Source organism: Musca vetustissima, unplaced genomic scaffold (assembly GCF_032173495.1).
Source record: "Musca vetustissima isolate MV318-11 ecotype Yass unplaced genomic scaffold, APGP_CSIRO_Mvet_v1 utg19436, whole genome shotgun sequence".
In the NCBI taxonomy this organism is placed as follows: domain Eukaryota; kingdom Metazoa; phylum Arthropoda; class Insecta; order Diptera; family Muscidae; genus Musca; species Musca vetustissima.
The window spans coordinates 128783-151892 of record NW_026884542.1 but is presented as its reverse complement, the minus strand read 5'-3'; the positions used below and the strand labels follow the sequence as shown (position 1 = coordinate 151892).

The 23110-nt window shown below is 37.7% G+C and overlaps 2 protein-coding genes and 1 long non-coding RNA gene across 3 annotated transcripts in view; 1 reads left to right on the top strand and 2 right to left on the bottom strand.

Moving 5' to 3' along the window:
* The window catches only part of LOC133331511 (uncharacterized), an 81198-nt gene that overhangs the window by 24976 nt on the left and 33112 nt on the right, over positions 1-23110 (top strand). The window lies entirely within an intron of this gene.
* LOC133331506 (hornerin-like) lies at positions 14502-18737 on the bottom strand. The gene has a single exon (XM_061539896.1). The coding sequence runs from the start codon at positions 18735-18737 to the stop codon at positions 14502-14504; it is 4236 nt and encodes a 1411-aa protein (XP_061395880.1).
* On the bottom strand, positions 19297-22493 carry LOC133331505 (mucin-2-like). The gene is made up of 6 exons (XM_061539895.1): positions 22259-22493; positions 21800-22027; positions 20987-21163; positions 19943-20218; positions 19360-19789; positions 19297-19300 (listed from the first exon to the last, which is right to left on the bottom strand). Exons 1-6 carry the CDS (start codon positions 22491-22493, stop codon positions 19297-19299), a joined length of 1350 nt encoding a protein of 449 aa, XP_061395879.1.

Genomic DNA, 23110 nt, shown 5'->3' with positions numbered 1-23110 from the left:
ATCGAAATATTTGCTTTTAGTAATTTAAAAAAGAAAAGACGAAGATAATAAAAGAATATTTCGTTTATATGGTAGCAAAAATAGTATTGTATTCGACATGTTGAAGTGATACCTGAGATATTTAAGACAAATATACATATACCCGTACATTAGTTTGTACGAGTGTCGAGATCAAAATTACAAAATCATTCGTTCAAATATTACAAAATATTTTGACTGCTTTATAGCGAAAGCTGATGTTATCTCAATAAAGGTATCTCGGAAAATTGGCAAGTTACTAAAGTAAAAGACCACGCTTAAAAAACTTAAAAGTTTTCCGAGTTGACCAGACTAACAAAGCATGGACCAGTCATATGCTAAGGAATATATGAATATACTGCTGATTAAGCAACATATAGCTATCGGGGAAAAATTAGGACAATAACACCGATTATGTAGGGAGTCTGTATAATACATGTAAGGTGGGGGAACCAAACCTACACTACCGGAAGGTAGATCCGGCGGTTAGTATCGGCCTTTATTTATTTATTTAATGTGAATCTGATTTTAAGAGAGGGATGAGAGTCATTAAAGGCAGTAAACTGAAGTGGAATACCAATAAATCAATTCTAACATATGAGTCTGTTGACTGTCACTTTGTATTTCAAATATTAATGTTTAAAGAAAGGAAATCAGCATACTGACGAGTATTCTCATGGGACTCCCCAGTATGCATGCAAATTTACTCAAAATTGAATACTTGGAATCACGGGGAAGGCAACGATTTGTTGGAAATATCCTATCCCACTGTCTAGATATTGCAAAACCAATTCTTGGGAAATTACTTAATTGACATGAGGACATGTAAATAAAAAAATTAAGGAATGACTTCATTGTGGACACAAAATCTCAAGACTCCTTCTTTTAATTTGTTTACTCTTCTAAAGCTCATAACAGGGCTTGACTTGCTTAAGTGTACGTCCAAATGCCGGACATGTGGTTGATTAAACCGCCCCTCCTTTCAACCTTAATTACTATTTGAAAATATTAGAGGTTATGCTGTGATGTAAAAAAATGCATCACGTGCTTTGTTTATAAAGTTCCAAACAGTTTAATTTCATTATGGTTTCTAATTTATTTATTTTTTGGTTTCCTTTGGAGAAAAATAGCCTACGATTAATACTACATCAAAGGACATCAACCTTAAATTCTCTCAAGCATAATGCAAATGAACACACAATTTCCGTATAATAAATTCAATTAATGTCATCAGTATGTTAATGCTGAAAAATGGGATTTCAAAAAATGTCCTTAAATATCACATCAGCATGTCAATCCAAAATTCTCGAGAACAACTTATAAATTTATATACGTATACATATCACTCTCGATTTTTTTTAATCTGTTGTGAAGATTATTATTTTCCTCCAGAGATGTTTGTTTACCTTATCTCTACGTCAAATAAATATAAAGTCTCTATGGCACATTTCGAAATTTTTATTTAAAGCTTTAAATTTTTGTTTGTTTTTGCTTTCAGGGATTTCAAAGATATAGGGAAATATAACAAAGACACAGTTGTGACGTGAAACGTTGAAGCGTTTCAAAAGAAGGATGACATTTTCTTAGAATAATCAAAAGTTTTAATGTTGACATTTTGTAATGCGATCAACGTGTGCAACTGTTTAACATACATTTGAACGTGCAAAAGTAGGTCAGACCTGCTTACACACAGTTAATTATATAAAAAGGCTGCAAAAAGATTGTGAATTCCTTAGAATCAAAACAGGCCTTAAATAGCTTTATTTTATAGAATTGTCAGGAAACGTAACTTAACTAGATTCAAAATTAACAAGTGTTAATTTATACTCTTGCTCAGAAGCAACTAACAGCTACCATTTTATTTTACAAATTTTTAAGAATTGGAAATGTTGTTGTTGGCACAACGAGTATAAATTTAAAATGTTTTCTTTCTCTGTAAATCATTCTAAGTATCTCCCTTTGAATGAAAGGTAATTTATTATTGATAGAGATTTTAAACATTAAAAGTCATGCATAATTTGATGCTGTAACAACTCTCTACAGATTTTGTGCATTAAAATCGATTGCAATGCCTGACTCATATTTAACATAAATACCAACACCACTTTCCCCACTCCTGGCCACTAGCACCACATGTCTTGCACATTTCAATAAAATGAAAAGTTTTTCTTGAGAGTTTCAATTTTTGTTTTCATTGTTTTGCTGTTGTTGTTGCCGTTTTTTTCTGCTGTGCCACATCTTTCTTGAGAGTCATGTGGGATTGTAATAAATGTTTTGTATATTTATGTAAACTTTCATTTTCCACAATGGCACTGCATGAACAATTCCCAACAGTCTTATTTAGAACACATTCGAAAATAAGAAAAGAAAGGAAACCGAGAAAACGGGAAAAGAAAGAAGAAAAAAATAAGGAAAGAGTTCATCATGTTGTTTGGTATCTTCATGTACACCACCATCACCACTACCATCATCGCCAACAACTACAATCTCAACCACCTACGTTGTTATTGTTGTCAGAACGAAGACTGCATGCAAGAATGGGCTGAAGCAGCTTCTTGCTGAAAAGTTCTACAGGGGTAGGAAATCTACAACTTAATATAAAGAAAAATACAGTAGTACTTAAGAATTGATATGATGTTTGTAACCTAAATCCCAAACATTGTAGGCCATTTAAACTTTTAAATATATATTTTGTTGTTGTTGGGGATTTAAAGAAATACGAATTTGAGTTCTATACACCAAAAAGTGACAACTGCCTTGAGGTGTGGACTTTAACAAAAAACAAACAAAATTTTTTTTGGAATATTTTTGTGTTTCAATAAGTTTAAAGTAATCATTTCAAGTTTAAAAAATGTATATCGCTGACTTAACATGTAACGGCAATGAGTAGACAGCGACATCTAACAAATAGGACTTAGTACCATTACTTATTACTACACAACAACAACCAAGTTCATAATTATTTAATGCATTTATTAAATGGAAGTAATTTTACTTTTTGAACATGTCTATATTAAAATCTCAATTTTTAAAAAAAGTGGACTTATTGCCTTTTCATTTCCAAATATCTATGAACCCCCACATAAATATTTTTCCAAATTACCATTCGTACACGATCTTTGATGTAATGTTTGGCTTGGATAATATGATTGATAGTGGCACAAATTTAATTTAATATTTTTGGTTAAAATACCGGGCACTGCGAACAGTCTCCAACATCTTGTGGAGAATTACATCCTGAAACTGTTTTCTGTAATATTTAATACAGAAATCCAAACTTAAAGTTATATATCATATAGCTTTATGTTAATAAAACATCATATATTGTATATTTCTTACATCCCAGTTTCTGCGATGGGATGCCCGACAACCCCTCACCACTATTTATTACGTACTTTAAATTATTTCGAATTCAAACTGAAGAAATTTGAAATGATGTAGAACGCCTTTTAGCCTACATCATTTTACCTATTCCGCTTCTCATCCAGTTTATTCCCAACAATTTTATTTGTCATCATATATAAGACACGGCTTCGTAAATTTAGCCACCATTTAATATCAGGTCACTTGGTAAGCGTTCCACACGACTAACAGTCTAAACAATTTCACTATGCCTCATAGAATATTCTGATGTGACCTGCTAAAAATTATATCCCACCACTATCTATCTTCATACTCTTTGGTATATAGCTATTTGCTCTTGTTTTAAGATATTCACTCTATGTGCTCCCGGTTGCTGTTGCTGTTGTTGTTGTATTTTTTACTGGTATTAGCCTAAATCAGATTTCGAATTAAAGTCAATTACAAATAATGACAAGGGAAAAGTAAATCAAAGAGATGCTCTTTGCTTAAGTATGTATGTATATGGCATAGCCGCAGCTGTGGGATGGCTTTTGGTTGCCATATTTACCTAGTGGTCTTCTTTTGATGTCCTATCAACCATGCAGACATTTTGACGTTGCCAAGAAATTCCATCAAATATCAGCACGACTATGCCACTTATATTAGGCATTCCAAAAAAACGAAAACGACAAATATCCATCGCCGTTCTTGGCCAAAAAAAGAACGAATTCTACTCAGAAATTCTCTATGCTGTGTTTGTATGTGTATGAGCATAAGGTATTTCCGTCCTTAGGATGTCATAAAAAGGGAATCAAATATTTCCACTTCACTCCAATAGAAATCCCACAAACGGATTCACTTTCATTCTAACAAGTGCAAGGCACAGCCCTATAAATAACATTTAGCTCGCATAGACATATTTAATGTTGGCAAATCACGGTCCTTTTCTATATGACCGAGCCACAGAGGGGAGGGGTGAGAGGGAGTAGGGCAGAAGATATATGATAAAATGTTATACTACAATCATTCATGGCTTCTGTTCTTGTCGATTTCTCCCCCATATGTTTAGATGACAGTTTGTATCTGTTTGCCTATTTGGTATTCAAAGCATGTTCGGGGTTTACATTTTCATCATTTACAATTCACGTGTTTAAAGTTAATTTCTGGGCACGTTGCTGTTGTTGAGGGAGGCGTTTACGAATGCAGAGTAGCAGCTACTGTGTTGAGTTATGCTTCTTTGGTGTATTTGACACACACACACATACACCCTCATTGTGTACGGTGTGGAAAAGAATGTATAAAGAATATCATGTTCTGCTAACGTTTTATGTTGTGAAACAAATTCAAGGTTAATACGTTGTTGACTAACTGCTGGCGTGGTGTGATTTCCCCCCTCATACCTCCTTGGAAACATGATCTATGCTAACAAATTTTAACAAAAAACACACAAAAAAACAGATACGAATAAGTGAATCAAAGCAAAGTTTAATATATGACCTATAAATTAAATATTTCCTAATAGTGAAATTCCCATTTCCATAATAAATGAAATTTTCGATCAGAAAATTTCATTTTTTTTTTTTTTTTTTTTGAAAAAACACAGTGAATTTTAAATTGTGCAAAATAAAAACAACAAACATTCTTCGTTTTCAATAAATAATCCAATCAACATCATAAAATACTATTCGTTTTTATGTCATTCACACCGAAGCAAAGACCAAAATAAACACAAACACACACACAGACATAGATTATTGGAAAAGCATCGTTGACAAGCAAAACCATGTCAAATTGTCAACCACTGAATGGACGCTCAAGGAGGGATCGTCTAAACTATTATTGACAAATTTGCCTTAAATCTCAACGAGGGCGTTTTGGAGCATGGACGGAACCACGAAAAAAGAAAGACCCCAGTTATTGTATATATTTTTTTCTTATTCAGTGACCCGAAATGGCAACCTTTATAAATAATGTTCAAAATTAAAGTATATTTCCTTTTTTCGTAATGCCGCCTTAGGTTGGCGGCTGAAAGCATTTTTCGAGATTTCTCTGTCTGTCGGCAATGGCCCCTGCCATGTACAAGGGATTATGTCCAAAGCGTTGTAAGAGCAGGTCGCGGGCCAGAGTGAATCATCATCACTACAAAAAACCAAAGAAACAGATTGGTTTGTTCGGCGGTTGTTGGCAAAAAAATAACCTCCACAAAACTTGGTTTTCTACATAACAACCAAATTGACAGGCATCACGAAACAAACTTAAAAAAACGAGAATCGAAAGGACAGAGAGAGAGGGAAAACGTTGCGTTGAATTGACAGTCCAAGTAGCTGCCATTTAAGAAGTCCAAAGGAAATTAAATGAAAGCACCACTGCTGAAAAAAGGAAGTGATGATAATTTTATATTTATCATCATTGTGGAGCAGCAGCGTGCGCCTACCACCACCACGCTGAAATGTAATTTTCCAATGGTGGCTGTCAGTGGCAGATTGTCGAAGACAGAATGAAAGTGACAGGCATCAGCCATGTTGGATGCCAAGTGGCAGGAAAAGTTAGAACAAAAATGTTACGTGTAATAGCCACAGTTTTGTAGCACAGTGTGGTGACCGAGTTAAAATGAACTTGGCAAGGTTAATAAGTTTACAAAAGCATAAATTTTTTTCTCTCTTGGATGCTATGAAATATGAATTTTTATTAAACTATTAAAACACATTATATACGTGTAATGGGTTATTTTAATCATGCTTAGTATTTCATGAGAAGTCTATGAACATTTCATTACTCTAGTAAGCCTATTCTGAAACTTTTAAACAACATTCCATATTGTTTATTTCACAACAATTTCATTTGTTTGTTTTGTTGTTTTTTTTTTGTTACAATAACAAAAGAAATTTAAAGAATATCGATAGTTTGTTAAAAGTTACTGAATAGGGATGCGTCACGAAAGGCTTATTTGCAGTAGGTGCTGCTTTTAGACTAAATACTTATGCATATTTATTCTGAATTTTTTTAAAATTTGAAACAACTTAAAACAGACATATCTTATATCAATTTAAAATACTTACACCTTTATAAACGTGAAATGGTATTTATCACGTAAGCCAGTCTTCACAATATGGTTTTAAGGAGTATAAATATATGCTGAAGAAATGTTTCGTTATTCAATCAAACAAATGAGAACAAAAGGAATTGGCATGTCTTTTCGTTATAAATATTTCCATTTATGCCACCTCCAGGTGTACCGGAAACACATGGGTACAACATCTTATGTTCGGTCCTCTCCAAATTATTTAGTAGTCCACTGTTCACGCGCAAACACACACAGAGAAGTATGCAAACAATCAAACCATTTATAAGCAAATAAAGGAATAAACCTACTTAATGGCTGGCAGCTGTCAATAACAGTTCAAATTGTTAGAACTGACTGTGTGTGTGTGTGTGTGTGTGCGAAGAATTAACAACACAACAACTACACGAAATGAATGAGTGACAACAATTGTACGTTGACACAGCAATCATATGACAATATAGAGACGTAGTAAATCACTGATATCAAACACAACAACAACAAAAAATTCTAATCGAAACCACCGTTTTTCAATCAAGGTCCTATGCCATCAATACCAAAGAAGACGGCTCTTTCCATGCAAAATAAGACCACCAGCCAAACAACAATGTGTCCCATTGTTTGATGGCATTTTCATGGAATTCCATTGCATTGCATGGTAAAAGTGTAAATGAAAAAAAAAAAAACGTTTCAATTAAAAAGCAAACAAAACTCAAAGACTACAACTGCAACAACAATGCTAGAATAGCGAACAAATGTATGTTTGAAAAAAAAAAACAAATGAAAACGAATAAAAAATTGAAGTGAAAAAAATGCTGAATTAAAACCATAAATTCATATCACGATGTGGCGTCATGTCTGTAGTGGTTTCAAATCTGTGCAAATTCTCATATTAATGCCATTTTATGCCATGTTCTACAATTCAGATATCCTATTCCTTGGCGTCATAGATTTGTTTGTATTCTTTGTTGTTTTTGCTGGCTCTGGCTCTATGTAGAAAAATTGTTTTTTGCTATTGTTTGAGAATGATGTTTCAATATACATGAATAGCATAGTAGTTAAATAATAAAAGCAATGGGTATTTCCACACAAAAAAGTTGTATACAAATAATAATTATATTTTAATTTAAATCGCATTCTTATGGATTGGCGAAAAAAGGGAACAATTTTTTTTGCGGTTTCGTGATAATATCATAAAAACGTGTACGTTTAATCGCTTAAGTTGGTTCAGATATAGTGCTAGTTTAGTGCTCGAATTTTCTGAAATTTGCATTTTATATAAACTTTGCTATTCTTATAAAACTTTTATTTCGATTATATTAATATTAATTTTATATATTTGTATTTCAAAATGATATGACACTGCTCATCACGGGGTTAGTACCTTATTTGGAATCACTATAAAGTTGGATATAGATTATGGATTTGGATGTTCGAAATTTTGGACCGAAATTAATATTATGCCTAGTATTATTATATCATTAGGCTTAGGATTATTGGAAAATAACGAATTTTCGACATACGTTTTGGAATAGTTGATACCTAAAGGTGGTTTCCAATTTTTGTGTCTAATCAATAACACCATGAAATATAACTCGATTTATGCATATGCCGCTGAAGAGTATATTTCGAAGGTGTCTGACCATATATTTTTCCGTTTTTCATATCTTTCTTTTTTATCCGCAAATAGTTTTCCATATAGGCTCACGTTTTGCGGTATCCCCCGATTTTTCCATCACTACCACAAAATTACTCTTTTAAAATACTTAAACAACATGGAACATAGACGGTGGAAGGCAAAAGTATTTTTAAAGCTTTTTTAATAATTGAAATATATTGAAATACTGATTATTACAATTTCTTCTGCTTCCCAGCGGAAGTCGTTTAAAAATATTTCTTTGTGATGTTTATGAAAGAGTTAATAAATTGCACAGATAAATACCGAACATATCAACTTCATACAAAAGACCTCGTGGAATAGACCATAATCCAAGTGAATGTCTATATATATTTTTTAAAGCATTTCCTTGTATTATTTATTTCTCATTCCAATGGCATCGGTACGAGTATAGTTCTTTCAACAAGTACCCGAACCCACTTACTTGTACGACCTTCATGAACATACATACATACAGACAGCTGCAGTCCTGATGGCATGGAACACGAGAGTACATCCTCGAATGTATTACTTTTGTTTAGTAGTTTCTGTATAAATCAAATATGAATTTCTAAACATTCGTCCGTTTATTCATTCCTTCGCATTCGTATTCCTGGGGACAACGACAACGTCTCACGCACTCACTGTGACTTTTTGGAGGAAAGCTGTAACCAAGTGTTAGGTTCTTTGTTTCTGGCTGTGATGGTAAAATGGTGGTGGTATAGTTCTCAGTTGAATGCGGTTTGGGTTGGGTGGTGTTTGGTATTTGTTGGCTGTTTTAGTTCGAGCTGCTAACCAATGCCACCATATTGGATTTTTGGGGTACACGTTCAAAATATAAATCAATATTACTACTTGGGTTTTCATTTTGACTGTTGTTTTGTTTTGTTGTGGTCGTAAGGTTTACGATTTTGGATATTCTTTCAAGAGATTTGCTGGTTTTGTTTTTTTTTTAGTTGTGTTTGTTTAAGCATTTGGTTGCCTTTCACATTGCTGTCGCCGCTATTGCTACTTTGATTTGTAAAGAATGGGTGGAAAATAGGAAACGGAAGGTGTATGTGCGCTAGGCATGACATGTTATGTAATAACCTTCGTACATTTCAAAGCACATCCTGTTCCGTTGCTACTGACATACAAGTGTTGACATGTATTGGAGGAGCGGGTGGCTGTTACGTTAAGTGAATGTGTATTGTATTAAGTAAAACACTTGCTATAATTCATGTTAAGGTCACATAACAAGTGAATATCAATATTGGAAATATCATTGATAACAACATATATGGGCAATACTAAGGTAATACCAAACGAATTTAATATTTTCCAACTATAGCAATTTTAGAAGATTTTCATGAACTTTTTTACTGAAACAAGGATTTTTAAATGTACTCATTGACTTTTCGTTGACCAAGAATTTAAGTTCGAATAACCGAAATATCTGTAGAAATTTTAACTTCTATTGCAAATACGTTTAAAATATACACCTAAATTTAAAATCTAATGGAGCACATAATCTTTAACATTTCCCTTTCTTCCCCTATTCTGCTAACTAACGAAGCGTATTACCACAAATTCAATTCTAAAACAAAGTGTTTTTACCTCCCCCATTATTAGTTTTAGTGTAAAGGCAATGTCATTTTGACTTTTCCACTGATTTCCCCATGCTCTTGAAAACCGTATACATTTTTGTTATTTTATTTCCCTTTTGAAAGCCATCAGCAAATTTTTGCAAAATGTTATGTCAAAAATTCAATTTTGAAAAGTGTTTCAATGTCTCTGGTTGATCGCTTGTGTGTGTGTGTGTTTTGTTTCTGATTCTGTTTTTGTTGTGTTGATATGATATGAAATGAGTCACTGCAACGACACACAGACTCCTTCTGTGTTTGCTCAATCCCAACGAAGCAGACAACCGAGCAGACATTCGCCATGTGTATCCTCCCACAATGACACCCAACGATGTCCCAAATAAATCATGTTACATAGCAATTTAGTCGAAAACAAAAAATAAAGGCAGAGATACCAAAAAAGATCCATGTATATTTCAAACGACACCTAGCCCATCAGCATCATCACCAACGTCTTCATCTTCTTCTTGTTCTCACTTGTCAACGTAATGTTTGCCTTGCCTTTGGCGACACCAAACACATGCAGCCACCAAGTCAAAACCAAAAACCAATACCATCAACATCCCCATGATTGTCAAGTATGAAAATTGTAGCAAATGTTACCATTTCGAAAACATATTATTTACGTTCAACACACCATTTGCCAAATGCTCTTCGGTTTGGTCGGTTTCATTTTTTGTTTTTGTTGGTTGGATGGTTGTTTAAAAGGCTCGAAGAAAGGGTCGGCTGTTGGGTGAATTTAAAACTCAAACACACAAAAATTAAAACAATGCTACTACATATTGTAGGGTCTATGGTGGCGGTATCCTTTCGTTAGTCAGATGAGTAGAGTAGGTGCAAATATCGGTATGATTAGTGTGTGGTAAATCACCCAAGAGTATTGTATCATAAATCACATACCCACACCGACTACAATCGGCACACACGAACACTCAAATAAATAGTTTCTACATATACGGAAATTTATTTCTTGTGTTTTTCATACACTTAACCACACTAGACTTACGTTTCGTCCTTTATGACGAATACAAATGGTTTGTTTTAGTTCATTTTGTCTTTTCATTTTTTCTCTTGTCCTTTTTCCAGCCAGTTTCCGTGTGTGGCCAACACCAGCAAAATTTAAGTCACACAAAACGCATACAGGGAATTGAATCATATATGTACGTCCGCACACACACACACACGCGTAGGGACGTCAGAAGCTTTGCAGCTGTGAATCGCTTCGTTTTCAGTCTTTGGGATTTGTTTTCATTTTCTTGAATTCATTTTCATTTTGAAAGAGACAAGTTTATGAACATCAAATGTTGTTTGTCCGTCCGTCTGTCTGTCGCACATGTTGTCTGCTGTGGCAAATATTTGTGTGTTTGGATTTTTTAAATGATCATCATCCTCGTTTATGGCGCGGTGATGTAATTTATTATAGTAAAAAGTCAAAGCTTTTAAATTATTTTCTTTAATTTAATTAAAAAAACAACAGCAAATGTTTATAAGTGTGAAGATTAAACTATCAGTGGTTATAATATTATTGGTAATAGTTTTTACAAATCCGGAAGTAGAGCAATGTAAAATGGATATGTTTGGAATAACTTAGAATGACCGAGTCTATTTCGTACATTTGTGCAAATACAAGTCAAATTTTTTGTACAATATCTGCCACATTTTTCAGTTTGGTTTCGTATGAACCATACGATCCGTTGGCAAGAACACATGACGCACGATACCTCTTTTAGCTCACCACCTGATAGTGTTGACTTACGATTATAACCACAAATCCATAAATCTTAACACAATACAAGTTTAGGTTATGAACAAAACTCATATTAAAATTTTCTGCAAAATCGACATTTTCAATTACCTGACAACTAAATTAATTTGTACTCAACAAATCGTTGGTTTCCAGTACTCGCACATGAATTTTAATTCCCCACATATTTCCATTCCAAAACATATACATGTTGATGTGGAAAGAGACACAGATGACTTTACATCATGCACATTCCATATAAGAACAGACCATTTATTCCACATTCGAAATTTTTGGAAGTAAAATGAAATTAATATCTAAATTGAAATTTGCATAATTTTGAATTCGAAAACATTCATTAGAATAATGCATACAATTGATGTTAGCTGTAAAAATATTTTGTTTGATGTATAATAATTTTAAGCGAAATAAAACAATCACAAATTCAATTTCAGCTGCTCTTTGTGGGTGTGTGTGTTATTTTTTTCGCAAATATTTTTATGGGTTTTATTTCAAGCGGAAATTTCATCTTTACACGAGCGAGGTGTTGCTAAAAAAACATCTGCTTGGTATGTTTTCTGTTGTGTGTGTGTGTTTCTTTTTTCTGGCGACTCCTTTAATGAATGAAATTTAACAACGTGAAACAAGTTTGTATAAAAATCAACTGAAAAACAAACAGCAAAAAGAAGCAAACCATACTAAATATATTGTATGTGTATGGAGGAGCAATGCCGCCGATTAGTCCTTGAGGGCACAAATACACATGCACTCCTCTGTTCCATTCACAAAGAACCCACTCTGTGGCAGGTGTTAGCTGTCATTTGAAGGCTCCAAGGAATTTCAATCAAACTTTTTCTGGCTTGATTTGATTTTCATCTTAAAAAGGCACCACATTGAGCTGCTAGATTGAATCTTTTGTTTGTTGGAATAACGAAATTCGAAAAAAAGTGTATCATCGTTATTTTGTATTTTTTGTTTTGTGCTCAAAACAATAGCTTTAAAACTTTACAGACAATTTTGGCAATACACTGTATATTTAAATTTGGAATTTAATTTGTATCTCTTACTAACATTTTATTTTACCAGTAATGGACATTATATAAAACTAAACTAAAAATCAACAATTTAATCAAAAAAGGAACAGAATCTATTTATTGCAAAAACCTGAACCGCCAAATAGAATCAAGTGGCTCCTTTTCGTGATACACATGACTATATTTCACTAAATATTCCTTTGGTATTTTTGTTAAATTCTCTTACGCTTCAAACTCAACAACCACTTCCTTGTTTATTTAAGCATTTTTCCTGATATTCTTTTTTTCTATTTGGTTAAAAAACTTAACTTTGAAATTTTGAGATTAAATTCTTTTGTCCGCACATCTAACGTTAGCTAATAGACCGGGGCATCATTCGTCCTATTGCTATTTTTTCAATAAAAATATAAACCAAAAAATGAAATAAATAAAAATTCCAATAAAAGCATCAAAAACCGACAGGCCACAACATGTTGTTGATGTTGTTGTTTTCCCCTATGTATATATGGTCAGACAAATTGGTTTTTAACAAAACTCTGTTTTATTTCAGCAACGAATAAATCTTTAGAAAAATAAATAGAATGATCCAGTGCATTGAGAAGAGAACATTGGCTCATACTACAAATACAGAATATACTCATGTATTTACTTCTGTAGATATAACCGAGAATACCCTGTAGGAAATGTCTATAGTAAATCACTATTGACATTGTCACCAATACTGTTGACCGACTATACCCAACATTTTACTATTGACATTAAACATGTGCTTGTCATTGAGAATTAACTAGTGGCATGGTCAGTAGTTTGTAGATATAGACACAACATCACATATGTGGACACGGTCAGTAGTAAGTCAATTGTTTGTAGATATAGACACAATTTCACATATGCCACTTGTAAATCTTTTATAATTTATTTTGATCACATTTTTTTCACTAATTAATTATACAATTATCTTAAATCAATTAAACCCGAGTTTTTAACAAAATTCCTGTCTACTGCCGCCAAAATTATTTCTAATAAAAATAATAAGAAGAAGCATAACCACGCTCAGTTGGTTGTTAACATAACAAATGTTTCTTCTTATTACATTATATGTAGACAAGTTGTAGAAAATATGGAGACATGTTGCCACAATAGTAGTCAAAGGCGATACAACACGCCACATTTCCTTCAGGGTATTGACAAAAAACACACAACAACATAGTTTTATTTATTTGACCGAAATGGAAAATGTATATGCCAAGACTCTGGAGGTGGTGGATCCATTGATTCTGTGAATTTGGCGAATCGAAGTAGAAGTAATGCCGCTAGAAAATAATATTGAATTAATGAAATTGTCCAAATTAAATTCCGTTCATCTGCATTTAGTTGCAGAAAAATATTTTTTCATACAACCCTGCCATTTGTATTGTATTATTGTCATGGCACAGAGTTTTGTTGAAACATGGTAACAGGTATATTGATATGTTTGTAAATTATATAATATTGGATACTTTCATCGTTTCTGATATTCTTCGATTCATTTAGTACTTTCAGCGGTATATCAGAATCTAAAGAAACATGTGCAGTATGTATGTTTCTTTAGATTCTGATATCATATAACGAAGTGCAAAAATGCAATAATTTTCAGCTGAACAGGTGTAGAGCCTTTGCTACATTATAAAAAGTTAGAAATATTATGTAGGAGCTTATATAAATCGATTAAAAACTTTACAATGTAGCATCATTAGAGCATCATAAAACTTTGAATAGAATCGCACCAATATAACAGAAAGTCAAGCCAGATTTAATCGAAATTGAATAATAAATTCAACATACTTTTAGTAATAACTATGGGGTCTATCTAAGTTGCTATTGCACGGATAAAAATATAAAAACAATGAAAATTAATACATAATATTATTATTTTTTAAATTAATTAATAAAGTCGTTTTATTATTTTTTTCTTAATTATAAAAAAATTTAATAAACATATCGTACATAGTTATGTATATATTCGTGTATTTTTTTCATATGACTATCTGGAGTGCCTAAACCTTATTATTTCCCACTTTAGAAATCCCCTGCAATTTGCTCGATTGACAGTGTAGTATTTGAGTTCTCTTTGCCCATTGCCATTGCGATGAGATTTAACCACAAAGCCATTTCTTCCGTTAGTTATGTACTCCATTGTATCTGAGACGGTCTCTTGTGGCTTTGGGACAACATATACAGATTTGTTATGTGATAATTTCCGGATATATCTTCTTGATAGATGCGAGTTGTTTCCCTTCTTTGAGGCTACAAAACTTCCGGGAATATTTGAAATATGTCTGGCATATCTTGTTCTATGTTGCGACCATTTGTTGGTTTCCTTTCCCGACTTATTATTCTGTGCTTTTGAATCCTCCGAAGACTTGGATGTTTCTTTTGACTTATCCATTATTTGTTCATATTTTGAATTATGTGATTTGCTCAAATCTTCCTCGGGAGTGGATAAATGGGATTTTTCTGATGATTTTGAACTATTATTTGTATACCTCTCAGAATGTTTCTGTTTGTTAGAATTCGATGACCCTTCCCAAGTGTGAGGTTTATAGTTGCCAAATGCCCATATGTCACTCTCTTCTTTGGATTTGTCGGTCTTTTCAACGTCTTTGGAATTTTTCCCGTGTTTTTCTCCATAATGGGTATTTTTGCCATACTGATCTTTTTCTCTAGAATGAGACTCCTCTTTGCCATATCCAGAGTGGTTTAATGAACCATGGTTGCCCTTTTCTGTAGACTCTGAATTCTCTTTTGAATGGGACTTTTCATTCCCGGGGTTCAATGCCCCTTTGTTGTAAGCTTTATCGGTAGTTTGAGAATTACCTTTGCCGTAACCCGATTGGCCAAATGACCAGCGGTCATTTTCTATAGACTCAGACTTTTCTTTCGATTGGCTTCCTTTGTGTGATCCATGATGACCTTTTTCTTTAGAATGAGAATTCCCTTTCCCATAACCAGAGTGGCTGACTGATCCATGGCCGTTTGTGGTTGACTCTGATTTTTCTTCAGAATGGGACTCTTTTTCTGAAGATTTAAATTCGCCATTGCCATAACCCGATTGGCTAAATGACCCATGGCCGTTTTCTACAGATTCTGAACTTTCTTTCGAATGGCTTCCTATGGGAGATTCATGATGATCCCTTTCTTTAGAATGGGAATTCCGTTTGCCATCACCAGAGTGGCTTAATGATCCATGTCCTTTTTCAGTTGACTCTGATTTTTCTTTAGAATGGGACTCTTCCCCTCCTTGGGTCAATGACCCATGATGCCCTTTTTCTGCAGATTTAAATTCGCCTTTGCCAAAACCCGATTGGCTAAATGACCCAGATTCTGAACTTTCTTTCGATTGACTTCCTTTGTGAGATCCATGGTGATCCTTTTCATTAGTATGGAAATTCCCTTTGTCATAACCAGAGTGGCTGACTGATCCATGACCATTTTTAGTTGACCCTGATTTTTCTTTAGAATGGGACTCTCCTCCTCCCTTGGTCAATGACCCACGATGCCCTTTTTCTGAAGATTTAAATTCGCCTTTGCCATAACCCGATTGGCTAAATGACCCATGGTCGTTTTCTGCAGATTCTGAACTTTCTTTCGAATGGCTTCCTTTGTGAGATCCATGATGATCCTTTTCTTTAGAATGGGAATTCCCTTTGCCATAACCAGAGTGGCTGACTGATCCATAGCCGTTTTTAGTTGACTCTGATTTTTCTTTAGAATGGGACTCTCCTCCTCCCTGAGTCAATGACGCATGATGCCCTTTTTCTGAAGATTTAAATTCGCCTTTGCCATAACCCGATTGGCTAAATGACCCATGGCCGTTTTCTGCAGATTCTGAACTTTCTTTCGAATGCCTTCCTTTGTGAGATCCATGATGATCCTTTTCTTTAGAATGGGAATTCCCTTTACCATAACCAGAGTGGCTTAATGATCCATGCCCTTTTTCAGTTGACCCTGATTTTTCTTTAGAATGAGACTCTCCTCCTCCCTGGGTCAATGACCCATGATGCCCTTTTTCTAAAGATTTAAATTCGCCTTTGCCATCACCCGATTGGCTAAATAATCCATGGCCGTTTTCTGCAGATTCTGAACTTTCTTTCGAATGGCTTTCTTTGTGAGATCCATGATGATCCTTTTCTTTAGAATGGGAATTCCCTTTGCCATAACCAGAGTGGCTTAATGATCCATGTCCTTTTTCAGTTGACTCTGATTTTTCTTTAGAATGGGACTCTCCTCCTCCCTGGGTCAATGACCCATGATGCCCTTTTTCTGAAGATTTAAATTCGCCTTTTCCATAACCCGATTGGCTAAATGACCCAGATTCTGAACTTTCTTTCGATTCGCTTCCTTTGTGAGATCCATGATGATCCTTTTCTTTAGAATGGGAATTCCCTTTGCCATAACCAGAGTGGCTTAATGATCCATGTCCCTTTTCAGTTGACTCTGATTTTTCTTTAGAATGGGACTCTCCTCTTCCCTGGGTCAATGGCCCATGATGCCCTTTTTCTGAAGATTTAAATTCGCCTTTGCCATCACCCGATTGGCTAAATGACCCATGGCCGTTTTCTGCAGATTCTGAACTTTCTTTCGAATGGCTTCCTTTGTGAGATCCATGATGATCCTTTTCTTTAGAATGGGAATTCCCTTTGCCATAACCAGAGTGGCTTAATGATCCATGTCCTTTTTCAGTTGACCCCGATTTTTCTTTAGAATGGGACTCTCCTCCTCCCTGGGTCAATGACCCATGATGCCCTTTTTCTGAAGATTTAAATTCGCCTTTTCCATAACCCGATTGGCTAAATGACCCAGATTCTGAACTTTCTTTCGATTCGCTTCCTTTGTGAGATCCATGATGATCCTTTTCTTTAGAATGGGAATTCCCTTTGCCATAACCAGAGTGGCTTAATGATCCATGTCCCTTTTCAGTTGACTCTGATTTTTCTTTAGAATGGGACTCTCCTCTTCCCTGGGTCAATGGCCCATGATGCCCTTTTTCTGAAGATTTAAATTCGCCTTTGCCATCACCCGATTGGCTAAATGACCCATGGCCGTTTTCTGCAGATTCTGAACTTTCTTTCGAATGGCTTCCTTTGTGAGATCCATGATGATCCTTTTCTTTAGAATGGGAATTCCCTTTGCCATAACCAGAGTGGCTTAATGATCCATGTCCTTTTTCAGTTGACCCCGATTTTTCTTTAGAATGGGACTCTCCTCCTCCCTGGGTCAATGACCCATGATGCCCTTTTTCTGAAGATTTAAATTCGCCTTTGCCATCACCCGATTGGCTAAATGACCCATGGTCGTTTTCTGCAGATTCTGAACTTTCTTTCGAATGGCTTTCTTTGTGAGATCCATGATGATCCTTTTCTTTAGAATGGGAATTCCCTTTGCCATAACCAGAGTGGCTTAATGATCCATGTCCTTTTTCAGTTGACTCTGATTTTTCTTTAGAATGGGACTCTCCTCCTCCCTGGGTCAATGACCCATGATGCCCTTTTTCTGAAGATTTAAATTCGCCTTTGCCATAACCCGATTGGCTAAATGACCCATGGCCGTTTTCTGCAGATTCTGAACTTTCTTTCGAATGGCTTCCTTTGTGAGATCCATGATGATCCTTTTCTTTAGAATGGGAATTCCCTTTGCCATAACCAGAGTGGCCATGGCCTCCATGTGAACCATGATGACCCTCTTCTTTCGAATGAGAATGTCGGTTTCCATAACCAGAGTGATTATGTGACCCATAATGCCCTTTTTCTGAAGATTTTGATTCGCCTTTGCCATAACCTGATTGGCTAATTGACCCATGACCGTTTTCTACAGATTCTGAACTTTCTTTTGATTGGCCTCCTTTGTGAGATCCATGATGATCCCTTTCTTTAGAATGGGAATTCCCTTTGCCATAACCAGAGTGGCCATGGCCTTCGTGTGAACCATGATGGCCCTTTTCTTTTGAATGAGAATGGTTTAATGATCCATGGTGGCCTTTTTCTTTCGAATGAGAATCACTTTTGTTTCCTTTATCATTCTTTGAACTCGAGTCTTCAGAAGACTCAGAACTTTCATTTGAGGAGTCACTCTTATTTTGTGAGTCATTAGAGCCAATTGTTTCTGATGAACCAGAATTTGTTTCGCTTGTTGATAAAGACGACTCCCCATCATTGTTTCCAGTCGACTCTGATGAATCCCATGAAGACGAGCTTTCCTGTGAGACCTTTTCATGAGACATACTTTCTTCAGATGATGAAAATCCACTATTATCTGATGTCGGTGTTGTCGTTTCACCAACAGGTGCAGTGGTTCCTTCACCTTCCGACGTCGTCGTTGTTGCTGCACTTGAAGGTGTTGTTGTTCCTTCACCTCCCGAGGACGGTGTTGTAGATTCACCAGCAGGTGGACTGGTTCCTTCACCTTCGGACGTCGTCGTTGTTGCTTCACCTGAAGGTGTTGTTGATCCTGCACCTCCCGAAGATGGTGTTGTAGTTTCACCAACGGATGGAGTGGTTCCTTCGCCTTCCGACGTCGTCGTTGTTGCTTCACCTGAAGATGTTGTTGTTCCTTCACCTCCCGAAGACGGTGTTGTAGTTTCATCAAGAAGTGGAGTGGTTCCTTCACCTGAAGATGTTGTTGTTCCTTGACCTCCCGAAGACGGTGTTGTAGGTTCATCAACAGGTGGAGTGGTTCCTTCACCTTCCGACGTCGTCGTTGTTGCTTCACCAATAGGTGGAGTGGTTCCTTCAGCTTCGGACGTCGTAGTTGTTGCTTCACCTGAAGATGTTGTTGTTCCTTCACCTCCCGAAGAGAGTGTTGTAGTTTCACCAACAGATGGAGTGGTGCCTTCGCTTTCCGACGTTGTCGTTGTTGCTTCACTTGAAGGTGTTGTTGTTCCTTCGCCTCCCCAAGACGTCGTTGAAGTTTCATCCATGGGTGGAATAGTTCCTTCACCTTCCGACGTCGTCGTTGTTTCACTTGATGGTGTTGTTGTTCCTTCACCTCCCGAAGGCGGTGTTGTAGTTTCACCAGTTGGAGGAGTGGTTCCTTCACTTTCGGAAGTCGTACATGGAGTTGTTCCTTCACCTTCCGACGTCGTCGTTGTTGCTTCACTTGAAGGTGTTGTTGTTCCATCACCTCCCGGCGACGGTGTTGTAGTTTCACCAACAGATGGAGTGGTTCCTTCGCCTCCCGACGACGGTGTTGTAGCTTCACCAACAGGTGGAGTTGTTCCTTCACCTTCCGACGTCGTCGTTGTTGCTTCACCTGAAGATGCTGTTGTTCCTTCACCTCCCGAAGACGGTGTTGTAGTTTCACCAACAGGTGGAGTGGTTCCTTCGCCTTCAGACGTCGTCGTTGTTGCTTCACCTGAAAATGCTGTTGTTCCTTCACCTCCCGACGACGGTGTTGTAGTTTCACCAACAGATGGAGTGGTTCCTTCACCTTCCGACGTCGTCGTTGTTACTTCACTTGAAGGTGTTGTTGTTCCTTCACCTCCCGAAGACGGTGTTGTACCTTCACCAATAGGTGGAGTGGTTCCTTCACCTTCGGACGTCGTCGTTGTTGCTTCACTTGAAGGTGTTGTTGTTCCCTCACCTCCCGACGACGTTGTTGTAGTTTCACCAACAGGTGGAGTGGTTTCTTCGCCTTCAGACGTCGTCGTTGTTGCTTCACCTGAAAATGCTGTTGTTCCTTCACCTCCCGAAGACGGTGTTGTACCTTCACCAATAGGTGGAGTGGTTCCTTCACCTTCCGACGTCGTCGTTGTTGCTTCACTTGAAGGTGTTGTTGTTCCTTCACCTCCCGCAGACGGTGTTGTACCTTCACCAATAGGTGGAGTGGTTCCTTCACCTCCCGACGTCGTCGTTGTTGCTTCACTTGAAGGTGTTGTTGTTCCTTCACCTCCCGAAGACGTTGTTGTAGGTTCACCAAGAGGTGGAGTGATTCCTTTACCTTCGGACGTCGTCGTTGTTGCTTCACCTGAAGGTGTTGTTGATCCTGCACCTCCCGAAGATGGTGTTGTAGTTTCACCAACGGATGGAGTGGTTCCTTCGCCTTCCGACGTCGTCGTTGTTGCTTCACCTGAAGATGTTGTTGTTCCTTCACCTCCCGAAGACGGTGTTGTAGTTTCACCAAGAGGTGGAGTGGTTCCTTCAACTTCGGACGTCGTCGTTGTTGCTTCACCTGAAGATGTTGTGGTTCCTTGACCTCCCAAAGACGGCGTTGTAGGTTCACCAACAGATGGAGTGGTTCCTTCACCTTCCGACGTCGTCGTTGTTGCTTCACCAACAGGTGGAGTGGTTCCTTCAGCTTCGGACGTCGTAGTTGTTGCTTCACCTGAAGATGTTGTTGTTCCTTCACCTCCCGAAGACAGTGTTGTAGTTTCACCAATAGGTGGAGTGGTTCCTTCACCTTCAGAGGTCGTCGTTGTTTCACTTAATGGTGTTGTTGTTCCTTCACCTCCCGAAGACGGTGTTGTAGTTTCACCAACAGATAGAGTGGTGCCATCGCTTTCCGACGTCGTCATTGTTGCTTCACTTGAAGGAGTTGTTGTTCCTTCGCCTCCCGACGACGGTGTTGTAGTTTCACCAACAGATGGAGTGGTTCCTTCACCTTCCGACGTCGTCGCTGTTCCTTCTCCTGAAGATGTTGTTGTTCCTTCACCTCCCGAAGACGGTGTTGTAGTTTCACCAACAGGTGGAGTTGTTCCTTCACCTTCCGACGTTGTCGTTGTTGCTTCACTTGAAGGTGTTGTTGTTCCTTCGCCTCCCCAAGACGTCGTTGTAGTTTCATCAATGGGTGGAATAGTTCCTTCACCTTCCGACGTCGCCGTTGTTTCACTTGATGGTGTTGTTGTTCCTTCACCTCCCGAAGACGGTGTTGTAGTTTCACCAGTAGGAGGAGTGGTTCCTTCACCTTCGGAAGACGTACATGGACTTGTTCCTTCACCTTCCGACGTCGTCGTTGTTGCTTCACTTGAAGGTGTTGTTGTTCCATCACCTCCCGACGACGGTGTTGTAGTTTCACCAACAGATGGAGTGGTTCCTTCACCTCCGGAAGACGGTGTTGTAGTTTCACTAACAGGTGGAGGTGTTCCTTCACCTTCGGACGTCGTCGTTGTTGCTTCTGACGTCGTCGTTGTTTCACTTAATGGTGTTGTTGTTCCTTCACCTCCCGACGACGGTGTTGTAGTTTCACCAACAGATGGAGTGGTTCCTTCGCTTTCCGACGTCGTCGTTGTTGCTTCACTTAAACTTGTTGTTGTTCCTTCACCTCCCCACGACGGTGTTGTAGTTTCACCAACAGATGGGGTGGTTCCTTCGCCTTCCGACGTCGTCGTTGTCACTTCACTTGAAGGTGTTGTTGTTCCTTCGCCTTCCGACGACGGCGTTGTAGTTTCACCAACAGATGGAGTGGTTCCTTCGCCTCCCGACGACGGTGTTGTAGTTTCACCAACAGATGGAGTGGTTCCTTCACCTTCCGACGTTGTCGTTGTAGCTTCACTTGAAGGTGTTGTTGTTTCTTCACCTTCCGAAGACGGTGTTGTAGTTTGACCAACAGGTGGAGTGGTTCCTTCACCTTCCGACGTTGTCGTTGTAGCTTCACTTGAAGGTGTTGTTGTTTCTTCACCTCCCGAAGACGGTGTTGTAGTTTGACCAACAGGTGGAGTGGTTCCTTCACCTTCGGACGTCGTCGTTGTTACTTCACCTGAAGATGTTGTTGTTCCTTCACCTCCCGAAGACGGTGTTGTAGTTTCACCAACAGGTGGAGTGGTTTCTTCACCTTCGGACGTCGTCGTTGGTGCTTCACCTGAAGATGTTGTTGTTCCTTCACCTCCCGCAGACGGTGTTGTAGTTTCACTAACAGGTGGAGTAGTTCCTTCGCCTTCTGACGTCGTCGTTGTTTCACTTAATGGTGTTGTTGTTCCTTCACCTCCCGACGACGGTGTTGTCGTTTCACCAACAGATGGAGTGGTTCCTTCACCTTCCGACATCGTCGTTGTTGCTTCACCTGAAGGTGTTGTTGTTCCTTCACCTTCCGAAGACGGTGTTGTAGTTTCACCAACGGGTGGAGTTGTTCCTTCAACTCCCGAAGACGGTGTTGTAGTTTCATCAACAGGTGGAGTGGTTCCTTCGCCTTCAGACGTCGACGTTGTTGCTTCACTTGAAGGTGTTGTTGTTCCTTCACCTCCCGAAGACGGTGTTGTAGTTTCACCAACAGGTAGAGTGGTTCCTTCACCTTCGGACGTCGTCGTTGTTGCTTCACCTGAAGATGTTGTTGTTCCTTTACCTCCCGTAGACGGTGTTGTACTTTCACCAATAGGTGGAGTGGTTCCTTCACCTTCGGACGTCGTCGTTGTTGCTCCACCTGAAGATGTTGTTGTTCCTTCACCTCCCGAAGACGGTGTTGTAGTTTCACCAACAGGTGGAGTTGTTCCTTCACCTTCCGACGTTGTCGTTGTAGCTTCACTTGAAGGTGTTGTTGTTTCTTCAGCTCCCGAAGACGGTGTTGTATTTTCACCAACAGGTGGAGTGGTTCCGTCGCCTTCCGACGTCGTCGTTGTTGCTTTACTTGAAGGTGTTGTTGTTCCTTCGCCTCCCGACGACGGTG

What these genes read in the sequence shown, in the direction of transcription:
- LOC133331505 (XM_061539895.1), bottom strand. Translation starts at nt 22,493, where the DNA reads ATGTCGGAAGGTGAAGGAACCACTCCATCTGTTGGTGAAACGACAACA. An exon ending in AGAAACCACTCCACCTGTTG is followed by an intron (nt 22,028 to 22,258) that starts GTGAAACTACAA and finishes CGTCTTCGGAAG; the next exon opens with GTGAAGAAACAACAACACCT. An exon ending in AACAACGACGACGTCGGAAG is followed by an intron (nt 19,790 to 19,942) that starts GTGAAGGAACCA and finishes CGTCTTCGGGAG; the next exon opens with GTGAAGGAACAACAGCATCT.
- LOC133331506 (XM_061539896.1), bottom strand. Translation starts at nt 18,737, where the DNA reads ATGTCTCATGAAAAGGTCTCACAGGAAAGCTCGTCTTCATGGGATTCA.